Source organism: Pygocentrus nattereri, chromosome 17 (assembly GCF_015220715.1).
Source record: "Pygocentrus nattereri isolate fPygNat1 chromosome 17, fPygNat1.pri, whole genome shotgun sequence".
In the NCBI taxonomy this organism is placed as follows: Eukaryota; Metazoa; Chordata; class Actinopteri; order Characiformes; family Serrasalmidae; genus Pygocentrus; species Pygocentrus nattereri.
Window position 1 is genome coordinate 33,296,289 of NC_051227.1, and position 16,879 is coordinate 33,313,167.

At 42.4% G+C, this 16,879-nt stretch overlaps 2 protein-coding genes across 6 annotated transcripts in view; one reads left to right on the forward strand and one right to left on the reverse strand.

The window, feature by feature from the left end:
- Positions 1-5,186, reverse strand: part of sae1 (SUMO1 activating enzyme subunit 1) — an 18,408-nt gene extending 13,222 nt beyond the window's left edge. Inside the window, exons 1-3 of one of the 5 annotated variants that reach the window (XM_017694835.2) lie at positions 5,021-5,186; positions 1,264-1,515; positions 44-155 (exon numbers count right to left, since the gene is read on the reverse strand). In XM_017694835.2, coding sequence (XP_017550324.1) covers positions 44-155; positions 1,264-1,364 — 213 coding nt within the window. In that variant the 5' untranslated portion in view covers positions 1,365-1,515; positions 5,021-5,186. Of the gene's footprint in view, positions 1-43; positions 156-1,263; positions 3,789-4,649 lie in introns of those variants that run through there. The other 4 variants (XM_017694833.2, XM_017694836.2, XM_017694834.2 and 1 more) reach the window with 4 other exon arrangements.
- On the forward strand, positions 4,123-16,879 carry zc3h4 (zinc finger CCCH-type containing 4). Its single transcript, XM_017694831.2, has 14 exons — positions 4,123-4,416; positions 8,214-8,445; positions 8,555-8,662; positions 8,791-9,034; positions 9,122-9,267; positions 9,396-9,492; positions 9,592-9,728; positions 10,098-10,208; positions 10,407-10,518; positions 10,693-10,802; positions 10,883-11,316; positions 11,441-11,733; positions 11,910-12,149; positions 14,045-16,879. Exons 1-14 carry the CDS (start codon positions 4,337-4,339, stop codon positions 15,634-15,636), a joined length of 3,936 nt encoding a protein of 1,311 aa, XP_017550320.1. The 5' UTR covers positions 4,123-4,336; the 3' UTR covers positions 15,637-16,879.

Consider the following 16,879-nt stretch of genomic DNA (forward strand, 5'->3'; position numbering starts at 1 on the left):
ACAGTTTTGGTCATACAGTGTTCTTTAGTACAGAATATCTCACCTGTTCATGATCCAGAAGAGTGAGCCCTTTCACTCCAGCCAGGATAAGGTTTTTTGCCACTTCAGCACCCAGACCTCTCAGTCCAACCAGAAGTACTCGAGACCCCCTGAGTCTGAGAAGGACAAACAGAATTTCAACGTAAAGTTGGACGATATGGCAAAATGTAATGAAACGATAATTTGGGAAGTTTTTTTAATGATACACAATGTGACACAATACTGATTTACTTATGACATCTGATAAGTTATAACAGAAAAAGAAGAGCCACATTTTACAAACTCTATCAAAAAGTATGAATCCAACTACGTGCATTTAATATTTCACACACAGTGCTGCACTGAATCCAATTAAACAGAACTAATTACGCTCTCTTTGATCAAACATGTGTGATTTATCATAACAATAAATACCATCATATTGCCCAGCTCTACTTGAACATTTATAAGCAATACTAAAAATCATATGTTACGTCAAAATGGAACCAATTATCATGTTATAATTATCATTTAAACACAATGCAAGTGAGTCAGCGTCTGAACTATGTGCAACATAAAGTCTTTCTTATGACTGTTAACCTATTTAAAATTTAATCCCCAGACTTTTTTTTCCAAAATGATTGAATAATAAAATTAAGATGTAAACAAAGTCGTTCAGCGTGGTTTTCTGCGCCATTCTAGAGAAACTTCATGCCAGAAATGTTCACAATAGTGGTGACAGGTTGCAGATGTCAAAAGCAGCTATCTGATGCCTCTAAAAGCTAAAATATATTTACAGAAAACGGTTGTGAATATACTGTACGATGCGTGAGACACTGTCCACAATGTTTGAGATACAATTTCATATAAATACACCTATAACAGAGATATACACACAGGGCACAGCAAGGTAAAACGAAAACTACGACCCCTGGTTCCGATCACCACCACTGTGAGGAGATCGGAGTCGGTAAGCTCTTCCACAGCGCATTAGTTCCCCCATTTTATATCGAACCACTTTTGTTTCCATCTTGACGGCTGAATTTTGAAAACTCGGTGAAAGTCCCCTTTACCGTCAAAAGCTTTAGGGGAAAAAAACTGGTTGCATAAATTACTGAAGCGTTCATTCTTAATGTGTACGCTGACCACTACAATCGGCAAATAATCGCGGGAGAGGTTTATTAGCGTGCCGATTTTGGTCCAGCCGTTATTTTAGCTGGTTAGCTACCGGAGCTAAGCACGGACCTCTTTTGTGCCTCCAGACCCCAGAGCCGAATCTGCCGGTCATACTGGGCCGCTTCCTCCTCGCTGATGACGTTGTCTTCTTTTTCAATCATATCGATCATTTCAGAGCACTCCGCGCAGGTCCGGACCACCACAGAACCGGTTCAGTACAAACCCGCTACCTTTCAGACGCGATGCTCCTCCATTCAACGGGAAAAGTCCCGCTTAGTCTCGTTCAAACGGGCGCACACTGATGACGCGACGGCCAAGCGTCTGTGGAGAAAAAAAAAACTCTTCATAAAAACTGTTTTAGCTGTAAATCTGCAGCGTTTAACATCGTATCATCATATCCGTTAGAACAAATCAGTGTTATTTATACTAATAAAAACGTGAAATTTACTATATGAATATAATCACTACTAGTAAAGCCTGAATCGTCGTGTGTAAACAACCCATACAATAGTAACGTTAGGCCTACAGTTACGGTGTTTACCGAAGTTTCATTTCGTTTTTCTACTCGTATTTTTTGTCTAACATATAGGTTCACAAAAAAGAAGAAAATGTGTTTTATTTATGTATTTAAAAGCACATATAAATATATTGTCTTTGAATAAACAAGCTGAACATATGATATCATTTGACAGATCAACGCAGGATCTTGCAGCTCAGCTATAACCGGCTCTGGATCAAGGAGTTTCTCTAGCGTGTCAGACAGGGACTGAACATTTTGAGTCACGTCAAACTGAACCAGCATCTTTGGATTCAAAGCTAAACTGGCCTGCAATATCTTTCACTACTCAACCAGTAACTGAAGTTACAAAAAGGTTCAAGATCAATTTTTCTGCGCTGATTTTTTCTCTGTAGGATCCTCTGTGAGGTCCTCTGTAAGGTCATTGGCCAACAGCTCATTTGCCAAAAGTCCTGTTTTTTCACTTAGACTTTGATACAAGTGATGTCTTTCTCATTTCTCAGTTCTCGAGTTACTTGCTTTTGCCATTTCCTTTGACTGTCTCATGTTTCACCATTTTCATTTCACACTGTTGTCTTCATAAAGACTTTCACTACTCGTTGCTTTGACACTAACTTTTCTCTGCTGTCAACCTAAACATTTATTCACTGCCTCCTTTTCAGTGACTAACACAGATTGCATGTTATTAATATTTGTCATCGTTGTACGAAGCAAAACAAGCATGTCTAAAATGGTAACTTTACAGCAGGAGAGGACAACTTTGGAGGAGAGGAAAATGTTCTTAACTTTTAATGTAAGTCAATGTAAAGAGATTTTATTTCAAGCACGTTTGGAGCATTTCTATTGGTCCACTCATCGTGAGATGAGCACAGTGTACACAGGGCCATTGCTGAGCTTAAATGATGAAGAAAGAAAAAAAAACTTACCATTTTGACTTGCTCATACACACACACACACATTATCTAAACTGCTCATCCTCCTGAGTCATCACAGGTGGTGCTGGAGCCTGTCCCACTGGTCACTGAGCAGAAGGCAGGAAATACACTGGACAGGTCACCAGTCCATCACAGGGCAGGCACACAGAGATATACAATCACACACAATCACACCTCGGGGCAATTTAGCTTCTCCCATAGAAAACCCGAGCGGACATGGGAGAGTTTTGTAAATGTTCAGATGTTCAAGTTCAAGAATGTTCAAGTTTTGACACAATCCAATTTAAATATATTCTAAATGGGGAATTTCATAGATCTCTTATTCAGTTTCTAACTACTTGTGTATGAGTAGCCAACATTTCAACTACTTTAAATTACTGGAAGCCAATGACATCTTTAATAGTAAACTCATGTAACACAGACAAGCCTCTGTATGTCTTCCACTTTGACTTCTCTTACCCAGTTTGCTGGAAATATCCTACGCTCTTAAAAAAGATGGTTCTACAAGGGTTCTTTAGCAAAGAGGCAGGTTCTAGTTGCAATCATGAGCTCTACTTGGCTTAAATGGTTCTTTGAATTGTCAAGGGGTTCTTCAGATTGATGGAGAATGTGTTTTTTTTAAATGGTTACATATTGCACAAAAAAACTCTTCTTTTATTGCTGCAAGATGGACATTATAGCGATAGATATAGCATAGCTATATAGAACCACTTTCAAAAAGCTCAGTACACAAACATATACAACACACTCTCTGTGAAGAAAAATTTCACCATGCAAAGAACCACTTGAGCATGGAAATGTTCTAAAGAGAACCCTGGAAGAACCATCTTTTTTAGAGTGTAGTAATCTCCATTTTAGCCTTCAAGGGCCCATAATACCAGGATAGGTCTATGCAAAGTTCGTATTAAATTATATTGGCAAAAGGTCAAAATGTACGGAGCCCTGCTGGTGACATCCTGTATTAATAAAAAATAATGTGTAGCCACGGCTTATTAACGCATAGGAACGAGATCCTAATGTGTGGCCACGACTTAGTAAGGCATGGGAATGAGATGATTAAGTCGTGGCCATGACTTAGTAAGGTGTGGAAAAGAGATCACGGCTTGCTAAGTCGTGACCACGCGTTAGGATCTCGTTCGCACGCTTTACTAAGGCGTGGCCACGACTTAATTATGTCGTTCCCGTGCCTTACTAAGTTGTGGCCAAGCATTATTTTTTATTTATACAGGGGCTGCGTAAAAATGAGAGCAACATCAAACTTTCGTCACGCGGTGCTTTTCTTCTCAGAAGTAACTAACGCAGTTAACGAATAACCTGTGCCCTCGGTATCCGCATCGTACCCCTTTACACAGAAGAGCTCCACTTAAAGACTCCGCCCTCGGCGCCTTCAGTTCGTGGGCTTTCGGCAATTTCCGTGCCAACGTCACTCAGTTAACTCCGCCTCTTCTCGTCGGAGAAGAAGCGTCGCCATTTTAAGTGAATGAGTTTCATTTCACCACGCAACTGTAAGGACGGAGAGAACTTCAGGAACGTTTCAGCATGTTTCTCTTTTAAACTGTTCATGGGAATTAACTGCTATGAACTGAAACTCTTCCTTAAACCAATCAAGCAGTAGATCAATGTGAAGTAACGCATAAGCCAGTTGAATCCTGAGTCGATTTTTTGCACTGAATGTAGTACGTTAGAGGAAATGGCTGTGGAAAGCATGACTGTCCATCCAAACTCCCCAACAGCCAACCACGAACACAACAGCCTTCTCACTGACGAAAGGTCGAGTAATATCATATTTCTCTCCAACTATTTATTTATCCTTTGCTTTTTTTAAACACAAAAAAGCATGGGCACTCTTTTGCTTTTTTTTTCTTTCAAAGGGATTAAAGTCGACTTTTTCTGGGAAACAAGTACAGAGGTAACGAGCGAACGCCATCTTGAAACGTTAACCTACAGAGCGCAGCCTGGAAGCTCATTTAGCCGAAAATCAGGGATACGGTCCGAAATCTCACCAGAGTTCAGAAAAGCAGTCACTGCTCGAAGCTCTTTCATCATCGAAGGATTTCAGTGGCCACTAGGCAAAGAACATGGCTCATGTAATTCAGTCTTTCCTCAGTACAAAACCAAAGGAGCAGAGCGAACAAGTCCGTTAGTCCTCGCCGGATAGTTTTTTTTTTTTTTTTAATTTTTATTATTTGCGTGTTTCTCTTATTTGCAAAATGCTGCTTGTGAGTTTCGTTACTCCTGCGCGACTGAAAAAAGGAGCACAAAACCGTAACGAGGCGCCGTTTTTGCTAAGTAAGCTAACTACGTATGCTAGCCCGAGTTAGCATGGTGCAGCTAAGGCCCTGTCGGTGTGAGCTAACGTTAGCTGATGACTTACCAAACACGAGACGTGACGGGGTCGTAACAGGCGATAGCTGTAGGTTAGCTATCTTAGCCACTTTCACGAGTGAACGACTACACTTAACCAAGCATCGATCTAATAAACGTGCTATCGGTTATACTGATTTTAGGCCTGCACGTTGGCTAGCTTGTTTATAATTAGGTCGCATGTTGCTTTGTTTTCTCGTGGAAGCTGGCCAACTTTAGCTAATGCTACAGTAACCAGTTAGCTCTTAATGTTCGAGCAAAGGAGCTGGAAAACTTACAAAGCTATTGCTGAATAACTTTTCACGAGTTAGTTGGCAAACGAGTTGTGCACATTATTATTATTATTATTATTATTTTTTTTAAATAAAGGCCTTAATGCGATGTCGGATTATAGCAGTTCGCAGATATGTTTGTGTTATCTAATACGATTATTACTAATCGTAGATATAGGTGTTATTATTATTATTATTACTATTATTATTACTATTAATACTTATTATTTACGTCAATGCTTAGCAGTTAACGTTACATTATACTGTTAGAAGTGTAACAGATTCCCTCTATAAATCACTCAATTCAAACTAGTGGTCATAGTCATGAAAGATGTAAACACCTACTGTTTCCCAGTACTGAAGTGATCAAAATTTATCTAGTTATGGTACTTTGGAAAAGATTATGTATTTGGAATACTTTAGAATAGTCTTTCATCCATCTATCTATCTGTGTATCTGTCTGTCTGTCTGTCTTTAAATTGAAATTTTAAAGACTGTTATGTTTTTACTCCTACTAGGTTAGACCGTTTTTAGTCTGGCTTTAGAAAGAGCATGTATTTTCACAAACACCCTTTTGGTTCAGCACTTTCCCAAAGTCTCAGAAGCATTCAAGGTCCTAAAAGTGAATTAAAACACCAGTTTCACAATTTCACTGATTCCCAAAACTAGTAAGTTCTTACACACAGTGCTGGACTTGTCACCCCTTTTGTAGCTAGGATAAATACCAGAAAAAAAAAAAACATTAATTTCTGCTGCTTTTGGGCAGTAATATCGAGTATGTTCATTTCATTCAGTTATGATATACCTCCTGATGCCCTGAATAGATTCCTCATAGCTTTTTTGGGAGCGTGACCTGATTCCTCAGCTCTCTTGTCACTTACTGTTCACAGCATGGTCAGATGAGGCCAGTTGTCTTCATATATCTTACAGTAATATTGTAATCACTCATTTGTATTGCATGTCAGTATATTCAAACTGTGTACAATGATTTTGGGGGGTCTGATTTTAGTATTTCTTTTTAGGTACTGGTCATCTTGTAAGTAATGAGTCATGACTGAAATTGAAGTTTAGGTCCTGAGAGACTTTTTGCATTAACTGTGAGGCAAACGGAACAAGGGGACATCCCAGCAGAACAAGTATTGTAATTATAGGGACAGCTGGATTTTTTGGATTTGCTTGTTTTGAAAGAGATTTGTAATTTTTAAATGCAGTTGTAGTATGTAGTTCAGTATTTTTATTCATCATATATAGATGTAACGTTTTGTGTTTTCACAGATTTTAAAAGTCTCAGGACTTTTTAGAAATGGGCTGAGCCTCCAAAGTTTAAAAGAATGCTAAAATTAGTGGTTGTGCACAGCTTGTAATTAAATGTTATGCTCTACTAAAGGAAACAGAGGTAGCTGGTTAGTGGGAGTGAATTATTTGGAACTAAATTACCTTGTTTGTATGGTCCATGCTGCCAAAGTAAGTGTTGATTTAGTTGTTTTCCATAGTATGGGTTTGTTATTAAGGGGTAGTTGTTAGCAAGTAATTGAGAAAACCATATTGGGTCAGCATTAATGTTTGACAGGGTTTCAGGGCCTACAAGACGGCACACTACTCAGCCTGTTTTTATGAACTGCGTCACTGGTAGCTGATCACAGAGTGCCTTATCAACTGTGAGTTAAACGTTAGGTGATTTGCAAAGTGGACATAATGTGGTTAAGCCATAGACCTACAGGGTTTCAGTGCTGAGACATGGCTATTTACTTTTGTATCTAATGACATAAACATTCCACATATGCCTCTGGCTTGTTCACACCAAATTGCTATTGATTAGGGAGGTTTAGTTGTTGAAGTAGAAGGGCTAAGCTGTATTAAATGTATTCTGTATGCATTTGTCCCATTGTATTTCATATTAGTACACTTGTATTAAGGGGTAATCCGTATATATCACATCTTCACCAAATATTGTTGGAATATGAGTGGCCTATATTGAATAATATGGGCCACTCGTTTAACACATCCACACTGCAGCATTGCATCACCCAGCGTATCAGTAGATAAGCAGGTCTTTTGGTTAAACCTATCGCATACCCTTTTGAATACACCCTGTTTTGGTCTGGTGCTAGCTTGTAAACTGAAAAGGCTTATCTTAAAGTTAATTTTTGTTTTTTTTTTTTGCTGTATTTTGTATTGAATGCAAGAATGTGTTAGTCATTTCTGAGGTCAGGAATGTTAAGCCTGCCCTTGTCAGTGCAACATTACATTGCCTTTTATTGTGCTCCCATTTGCTTTCCTTCTTCAAATTAGACACTGTAGAGTGGCCTCTTTGTGACTGCTCTTACACTGTGTCTGGGCCTTATTTTAAATTAATTGGCCTGACAGAAATGATGGTTAGGTAAGTAGTGTAATGCTTATGACTGTTTTCTTCAAGGCAGTTCCTGCTCTGTACAACATAATCACTGCTTAGCACTGCAAAGCCAGTACCCTGAAAACATCCAGTCAATCTAAAAGTCTGTAAATGACAGTTGTTAAATATCGCAAACCATTTGAGCATAACCGTATGTGAAATGTTTACTTGAAAATAAAGTTAAATAATTACCAGTATGCTTTTCTTCAAAATACATTTTCAGAGACTAGATCGTTTTTGTGTTTCCTACATCAGGGCTGCCCAATCTTATCTGAAAGGGGCTAGTGTGGCTGCATATTTTCATTCCAGCCAAGCAAGAGCACACCTGATCCACCCGTTGAAACCGAGGCCACTTGATTGAATACGTGGAAGGTGTGCTCTTGCTTGTTTAGGACGAGATATGATTGGGCACACTTGTCCTACATACAGCATTTCCACTCAGTGAAGACAATATTTCACTTATCCACTGCTCTTCTTGTTCTAGAAGCTTTAGGTTGATGTTGCAGTCTAGTGATTCCCCAGTTGTGTGTGTGTAACAGGCGAGAGGATGGAGAGTTGGAGGAGGGAGAGCTTGAGGATGATGGAGGAGAGGTGGAGGTGCCCAGTGCTGAGGGACTGGAGCATGAAGAGAAGCCCCGACGCAGCAAGGAGCGCCATGAAAGTGCCTCAGATGATGAGAAGGCCCATCGTCGCAAGAAGAAGAGAAAAAGGGAGAGAGAGCGAGAGAAGGAGAAAAGGCGGTCCAAAAAGAAGCGGAAATCGAAACACAAGGTAAGCGTGTGTTTGTCTGTGATACCTTTTGTTTGAAGGTATTTTTTAAAGAGTTTGTCAGGATCATCACAGATATAATCACTCATTTGTGCTGATCTGTGTTGTGTAGCGTCATGCCTCCTCCAGTGATGATCACTCAGACTACAGTGATGATTCTGACTATAGTCCCAGTGAGAAGCGAAAGTATCGGGAATACAGCCCTCAGTACCCACCCACAGTGAGTGGAATGCTTTATTTCTCCAATAATTTAATCTCACTAATTGTAATTTTGCCAATCTGCAGATGTGGATTAGCTGTATCTGCCTACCTGTTTGCCTCATGGATTATTTGTAATCTGTGTTCCAGTCTCATGGAGGCTACCCTCCTTCTCCCTCGGGACATGGAGGACCAATGGGAAAGAAAGGCAGCTACATGTCAAGCAGGGACAAACAGGGCTATGGTGGCTATGATGAGTATGATGATGAGAACTATGAGGGCGAGGAGGACGAGGACATGGGTGATGATGACTATGATGATTTCACCAAGGAGCTTAATCAGTACCGCAAGGCCAAAGAGGGTGGAGGTGGATTGGGCAACCAGCGTGGAAGAGGTACCTCTAGTGAAGAAATATACCCTGGAAAAACTCTGACAATTTGTTATACACATCTATCATTTTAATATAACATCATTTGCACAGGTGGTAAAGGCCGGATAAAGAATATGAGGGGCCGTGGCAGAGGAGGGATGAGGGGTCGTGGGGGCAGAGGAGGAAGCCGAGGAAGAGGAAGAGGCAAGATGGGAGAGAATGATGACGGGGATGGCATGTACGGAGATGATATGGAGGTAAATTCCAATGCACAAATTATTTAAGATTAATTAGTGTTTTTTGCTTAATTTTTGTTTGCAGACTCTGGTAATTGCTTCAACAAGTCTACACACTTACTGATATTTTTTGCAATTGCATCTCATAGTATGGTGACGACGACTATGATAACATGGGGGATGATGATTATGATGATTACTCAAAAGAACTGAACCAGTACAGGAAATCCAAGGACAGAGGGCGTGGTGAGTTTTTAAACATAGACGGTAGTTCACCTCGGCATAGTTAAACTGTTAAGAGACATCTGATGAGCGTATTTCTTTAATTGTGGGTTCTTTCCTCAGGTTGTAAAGGTTTGCGAGGTCGTGGGAGGGGTAAAGGGGGTCGAGGCATGAACCGGGGCAGAGGTAGGAATCGAGGGAGGGGCCGTGGAGGAGATCAAGGATACGATGAAGACAACGACGGAGATATGGACATGGGGGTAAGAAAAGTCTGCACATGGTTCTGTAAACCAGAGGTTTCTCACACAGAGCACAGCTTCAGTTCTTACTCAGCTAATCTAGCTATTAAACGTTCCTAGAATTGTTTGTATATCACAGATCGTGTTAATTAGAGCCGTAACCCCAGCCAGTTAAGACGTTCTTGCCCTTTATTCAGCTCAAGCACATTCAAGTCAGTTAGTTTTATACCTGTTATCTGATCTGCATGTTTTGAGAACTGGAATATAGTAAATGTGGGTGGTCTGGCCTGTAGATGGGGAGCCACTGGCTAGGCCATGAATTTTTCATAGTATTGCTGGTGGAAACAGAGTCCATAGCCTTTTTGCTTAAGAGCATCCTGTGTCCTGTAGGATGGAGGAGGTGGTCCAAGGAAGCATGACCAGGACAAGCAGGGGAAGGAGGGGAAGGAATGGAAGGCCAAGACCATCTGCAAATACTACATTGAGGGTCGTTGTACCTGGGTAAGAACAGAAGCACTTGGCAAGCAGGATATTTTAGCATTCTTTTATCAGTCTTTACTTGTTAAATGTTGAAATATTTAAGCAGTTGCTAGTATGTAGCATAGTCACATGTACTAGATCAATGTAAATATGTTTACTCTCTAGTGGTAAAGATAACTACTGTGCATATTCTTTTTTTTTTTTTTATGTTGCTGACAGGGGGAGCACTGCAACTTCAGTCATGACATTGAGTTGCCTAAGAAGAAAGAGCTCTGCAAGTTCTACATCACTGGCTACTGTGCTCGGGCTGAAAATTGTCCCTACATGCATGATATCCTTTACAGTTTGTTTAATCACGTGACCTAATCAATCAAACTTGGAAGCTCAAACTCTTTTTTGTTCTTGTGATATGTAAGTTTCTCTTGTGGTTCTGGTCTCACTTTAAAGACTGTAGCAGGAAAGTAGTAAGCTTAGATCTGCAGGTTCTTCCTTGACTCTAAGTAACGCGACTTCCCATGTAAGCTGTTTCACACTACAGGCAATTGTGTGAATGGAGATGACTGTATGTTCTCTCACGAACCTCTGACAGAGGACACACAAGAACTCTTGGACAAGGTGAGCCTCTTTAAGATACACAACCTGTGTTATTTCCTGCTCCTGCATTGCTCAGTCTGAAAGATTTACTATTATTACAGATGCTGGCTGAGGATGCTGAGGCTGGTGCTGAGGATGAGAAGGAAGTGGAGGAGCTAAAAAAGCAAGGCATCAATCCCCTTCCTAAACCCCCTCCTGGTGTCGGCCTCCTCCCTACACCCCCAAGGCCTGGCCCGACTGATTCTTCTGCTCCAGGAGACTTTGGGATGCCTGGGCCAATACAAGGCAATGTGCCTCCTAATGGTCCTCCATGCCCTGGACCTGGCTCTGGGCCTGTAGCTGGGCCATGCCCTGGTCCCCCTCCTCCTTGTCCAGATGGAGCATCTTTCCCAGGATCACCAACCTCCGGTGTTCCACCTCAACCACCCATGGGTCCACCACCTCCTTGTGGTGGTAATGCGGGGAAGAAAATCCCGTCCTTGTTTGAAATTGTGGTGAAACCCACTGGACAGCTGGCGCAGAAACTGGGTGTCAGGTTTGTTGTCTTTCTTGTTATAGCTGCTCTTGAGGTGTTGATTTCATTCCCAGAATCTACGAAAAGATAATTTCTATCTATTGACAAGTTCATAAATCACCCACCGCTGAAAATGTGTTTACAGAGGCCCAAATCCTGGCACTGCTGCAGCTGGCACTGCAGGACCTCAGGGCCCCCCTGCAGGACCTCCACCTCGTTTCCCTGGTCCACCACCGCCGGGACATGTGGGTCCAAATGGTCCACATGAAATGCCACCCATGGGCCCACCAAACATGAGCCAAGGTCCCCCCATGATGCAGAACTTTGCTCCAGGAGAAGGGCCTCCAAACCAGGCTATGATGCCCCCTGGGGGTCGCAGTTTTTATGACAATTTCTACCAGCAGCAGCAAAGCATGGGAATAGAAGGAGAAGAAGAGGGTGAGCTAATGTGTTTTTTGCTAGAAATTAAGACTAGTTGTCATAGACCAGAGAAATACATCATAACCGAGTCTAAAAATGTTTTTAAAAATTAATATAAATTGATAAATTCAGTTGATTCATCATACTATTTATAATTTTAGAGTACACAGTGTTTACTCTGCCACCTGCTGCAGGTGATGGCTACCAGGGAGCAGCTGGTGGAGGCTTCAGTGACCAGTCCCCAGGGAATCAGAGCTCTGGGAACATGGAGGGAGCAGCCAATGGAGGGGCATCTAATCAGTCCACATTGACGGTTCCAGACTTCCTGCCTCCAGCACAGCGTGTGCTTTTCATGAGGATCCAACAGAAGCAGCAGGAAGAGGAGGAGAGGGCCAGGAGACTAGCTGAAGGAGGGATTGAAAGAGACAATGAAGGTATAGGAACACACACTCAGCCATAGCGAATTATCCATAAGTGATAAAATAAGGGATTATCCAAATGTGATAAAACTGCTTTGAGCGTCACATCATCAATATAGCATAAGTATCAAAAGGATCCAAGCAGTGTTCTTCCCTGAAATTACACAATTGCCATATGAATGTGACTGATAGAAGTTGTAAGAAAACGTGCTAAAGAACAGATTGTGCAGTAGTTTGTAAAAATCCCTTTTAAACACTTGGTTGATATGTCAGTACTTTTAAAAAATGGAAATACTGTCATGTTTTATGGTAGATTCTTAAGAGATAACAATACTTAATAATTAAGGTATAAAAGCCTTGGTAAATGTTAATGTACAGTTGTATGCTTCTTGGTGCAGGCATACTGAAGCTTTTACATGTTACTGATTCACAGTGTCATTCATTCCCATTACTACCATATTATTGGAATAATACTATTACTCATATTTTTGTAATTATTTATTTGATAACTTAAGGATGTTTAGCATGTATTATATTGTATTACAGGAGGTCCTTGGGTTACATCAGTCCCGAGTTACGATGTTTCGTGGTTACGACACATCTCCCATATACTATATAAAGCCTTGTTTCGACTTAAGTGGTTTTGCGTCGTAAACGTCGTAAACGCAAACTTCGTGTGCGGGAACTAGTTGGTGTGCACGGCGGAAGAATACGCGGCTGTGGACCGAGGAAGACGGCGTCACCCCAGTCGTGTTGTACGCTCCCAAGCGTAAGGCAGACTTTTCTGATGGCAGTGCATCGAAGAAGAGGAAAGCCATCACCATGGAAGTGAAATTAGATATCGTTAAGCGATCCGATAAGGGGGAAACAGCAACAAACATTGGCCGGTCGCTTGGACTTAGTCGTTCGACTGTCGCTACGAATATAAAAGATAAAGATCGCATCCTACTGTTTTTTTATTACTGTTTCATTTCATTACTAAACGTATTTTATATTTCCTTAATGTGTTTTTTGATAATTATGCAGGGTACTGTGTTAGGATAGGTGTTAGGATAGGATAAGTGCTTACAGTATTTACGTACAGTATGTATGAATGTTCCGACTTACACCGAAAATCTGTTTATGACGCGACCTAGGAACGGATCAACATCGTAACCCGAGGACCCCCTGTATATATAATTACTGATTTACTGTGATAAGATATTTCAAACAATAATCACAAGCACATACTTGAACATCTAATACATGTAGTAGGTTGTGTGTTCAGCCTTGAAAACTCATTGTATCTATCCGTGGTGAGGAACTACATTCTTTTTTGAGTTTACATCTGAACCCTTTACACAGGAAAAATGTTGACGATAAAGGTTTTGCAAGTTTGTCTGAAAATGAAAAGCTAAACTTGCACTACGTAAAGGCAAAATGCTAGGACAGCTATACAGAGAGATACTGTCATATAAGCTCATCTGTGATGTGTCAAAAGGAAGCAGGCCAATCATATTAGTTGTCAAGGTGGGACGTGATGCTACCTAGGAACTCTTTAAGACTGTAAACGTCCTCTGGTCTTGAATTAGCTGTCTCATTAAAGTCACTTTAGCTTCTCACTAGGTGGCACTATTGGTCATCCACAAAAATGTGAATGGAATGATGTAAGGGAGACTTCTGTGTGAAAGGACAAACAACAAGGTGTCAGGTAGTTCTTGAAAACCACAGCACTGAGCAATTTACTGTTTTTATTGTGGCTTTAACATGCTGAACACATGGCAAAAAAAATTCAAATTTTTGTAAAGCGGGTAAGTTCTAGAATGCATGTCCTGTGGCCCAACTGGACTAGAAACTGACAGATGTAATGTAGATGGAGGGACTAATTTCTGTTTATCTTGTGCTAATGCTGTTGGCTCTTTTTATTCCAGGAGATTCAGCCAATTGGTATTCTAGTGAAGATGAAGACGGAGGTGGAAGTGTCACATCGATTTTAAAAACCTTACGACAGCAAAGCCAAGCCCAGGGTCCCCCAAAGCCTGAGGGGGCTCCCACTGACCCCCGGTTGCAGAAAGCCCATGCTGTGCAGGCCTCCAGCCGACCAGCAGATCCCAGGCTCGCACGTGACCCACGCTTATGCCGCAACACTGACTCCTCCCAAACCCCAGAGCACAATCCCTCCTCCTCTCCATCTTCCTCCGCACCTGCAGACCCCCGCCTCGCCCGCCAGGCCGTCACTAAATCGGAACCTCCGCTTGTGTATAAACCCCCACCACTGGTCCCTGCTGCTACTGAGGAGGAGGAGGGAGAGAGAGTCCTAAGGGACAAGCCTGTCCCTATCCCTCTGGATCCTTTAATGGGTATGGCTCTGCGGGACCCCCGCTCCCAGCTTCAGCAGTTTAGCCACATCAAGAAAGATCTAGTACTGAATAAGCCTTCTTTCGCTAAGGCAGTGTTGTGGAGTCCTGAGGACCTCATCCCGATCCCCATCCCTAAGCAGGACTTCCTCCCATTGCCCCCTGGCATCCCACCGGTCTCTGCCATGGACCATCGTCTGTCCCGTGCCCAGCAACAGCTCCACACAGCTCCACCTGCTTCCCTGCCTAGTTCCGTGCCCCCTGCTGAGCAGCCTGGTCAGTCTTCATCTTCCCTCCCAGACTTTAAGCTGCTCTCTCGTATCCTTAAGACTGTAAATGCCACCTCTTCTGGCCCTTCTCAAGTCGTGCCGCCCATGGCCCCTGTATCAGTTCCTGCCGAGAAGCCAGTAGACCCTCGTATGGCACGCAAGGCTGTCACTGACCCCCGCCTCCAGCCACAAAAATCTGCCCTGAAGCAGCCCTCGGAACCTCCAGTCCCACAGGTCTCTGGATCATCTGGCCCTTCTGCTCCAACTTCGCCAACTCCCACAATAGCACCCTATGACCCGCGCCTGTTGTCAGCAGGAGGTGCAGGCAGAGGAGTTGGATCAGGCAATTCAGGTGCTGGCAGCAGCGTCCTGAGCAGCATCAGTCTGTATGATCCACGGACACAGAGTTCAGACAAATCCGAGAGTTCAGAAGCTGCCTCCCCTGCCCCCGAATCCAAACCCAGTGACAGTGCAGCTGCTTCAGCCAAACCAAAGGCCAAGGAGCCTCTGTTTGTCCGCAAGTCTGCTCTGGACCAGCCAGAACCAGAGAAAAATAGCGGGGAGCCAACCACTGACCGTTACAATAGCTATAACCGACCGCGGCCCAAACCTTCACCCTCCCCCAGTGCGGGAGCCACAGGTGGAGCCCCTGCAGCTGGAGGGCCCACCCAAACTGGACAAGGTCCCACTGGAGCTGCAGAGCAGCCAGCAGGTGTCCACAACCTGCCTGTGTCCACGCTCTTCAGCATGGTGAAGCAGGCAAGTAAGCCCAGCGGCTCTGGCAGCCCTTTTGGAGGTAACAGCCCCGCACAGCCAGACACTGCGGAGCAGGACAATGCCTCTCTTAAAGATGTTTTTAAAGGCTTTGACCCCACAGCCTCACCTTTCTGTCAGTGAACTCATACACACAGCTCCAACACTGGGGCAGCGTGGACCTGTGGAGCATTTGGCTTTGGTGATGCCCTGTGCGCAAGGAGAGCACCCCCTGCCATGTCACACATTTTGCCACAGTATTGACAAGAGAAATTTCTATGAACCAGGGTTTCGGTTGGGAGGTCATATGTCAAGCTTATATGATTAGGAAAGAAGAAAAATATAAATATATGTCTATTTTAAAACCAAATCTGAAAACATTTAAGATGTATTCATTTTAAATCCTTCTCAAAGTGGAAGAATAAATTTGGGCTTTTGAAAGGAGACATATTTTCATTAGCATGCAGGTTACGGTCTATAGGCTCTGATTTAGTTCATTAATGACCCGAGCACCCTCCCATTGAAAAACTGCCTGTCTAGTCTGTCAGCCCCTGCGCTCTGACAAACCCCAAATGGCGTGGCCTGAAGAATCTTATCTTTGAGCAGAGGGCGCAGGCAGGTCAGGATCCCTTTCTCCTCATACTGTCAGTTTTGCACCAGGACAAATTGATGTGAATATTTACTGCCACTCCCTTGCTTTAAGTGGACAGTGTCAGCAGCCTTGTGTTCCTGCTTCTCGTCCCTTGTCAGTGATTTAAATTCTTTTAGCTCTGTTTTAGCTATCCCCCTATCTGCACCCAGTTTAGTCTAGTTTAGGCCCTCGTTTTGTTTCTCTCTCTAGTTTTTTTTTTTATGTCTGTTTATGGGCACCTTTCTTATGGTTGGGGCTCTCAGCCTCCCACGCCGAGTAACAAAACTGCATAACTGAAACCTACATCTGTTAAGTGTTTGTCATGTGAAATTGTTTTAATTTATTTTTTTATACTTATGAGAAATCTGCTCTTTTTTTCTTTGTCACATGGCAGTAGAATCGAATCATTATATATACATATGTGTACAGTATATAAATATATATATTTTCCCATTGCGTTGTAAATGGATTTGAGATGTGTGACAGCGAAAAGGGCACAGAAGGCTGTGTAATGCTTTTGTCTCTCAGCAAAAGAACACATTTGTTTCCATCTTGCCCTGAAACGTGATTTTCATGAGGACTGCATAAGAGAATCAGCTTTTTCTTTTGTTTGTGTTTTGTTTGGGTTTATCCTGGCAAAAGACTGCTTTGTATATTGAAAAGTGTCCATATTCAACAAGAGGTAACATTTTGTAACCATTCAGTGTAGGTAAGGTTGTGAAGTATTTAATAAAGGCAATACCAGATTGAACGTGA

What these genes read in the sequence shown, in the direction of transcription:
- zc3h4 (XM_017694831.2), top strand. Translation starts at nt 4,337, where the DNA reads ATGGCTGTGGAAAGCATGACTGTCCATCCAAACTCCCCAACAGCCAAC. An exon ending in AATAGAAGGAGAAGAAGAGG is followed by an intron (nt 11,734 to 11,909) that starts GTGAGCTAATGT and finishes CACCTGCTGCAG; the next exon opens with GTGATGGCTACCAGGGAGCA. An exon ending in GATTGAAAGAGACAATGAAG is followed by an intron (nt 12,150 to 14,044) that starts GTATAGGAACAC and finishes TTTTTATTCCAG; the next exon opens with GAGATTCAGCCAATTGGTAT.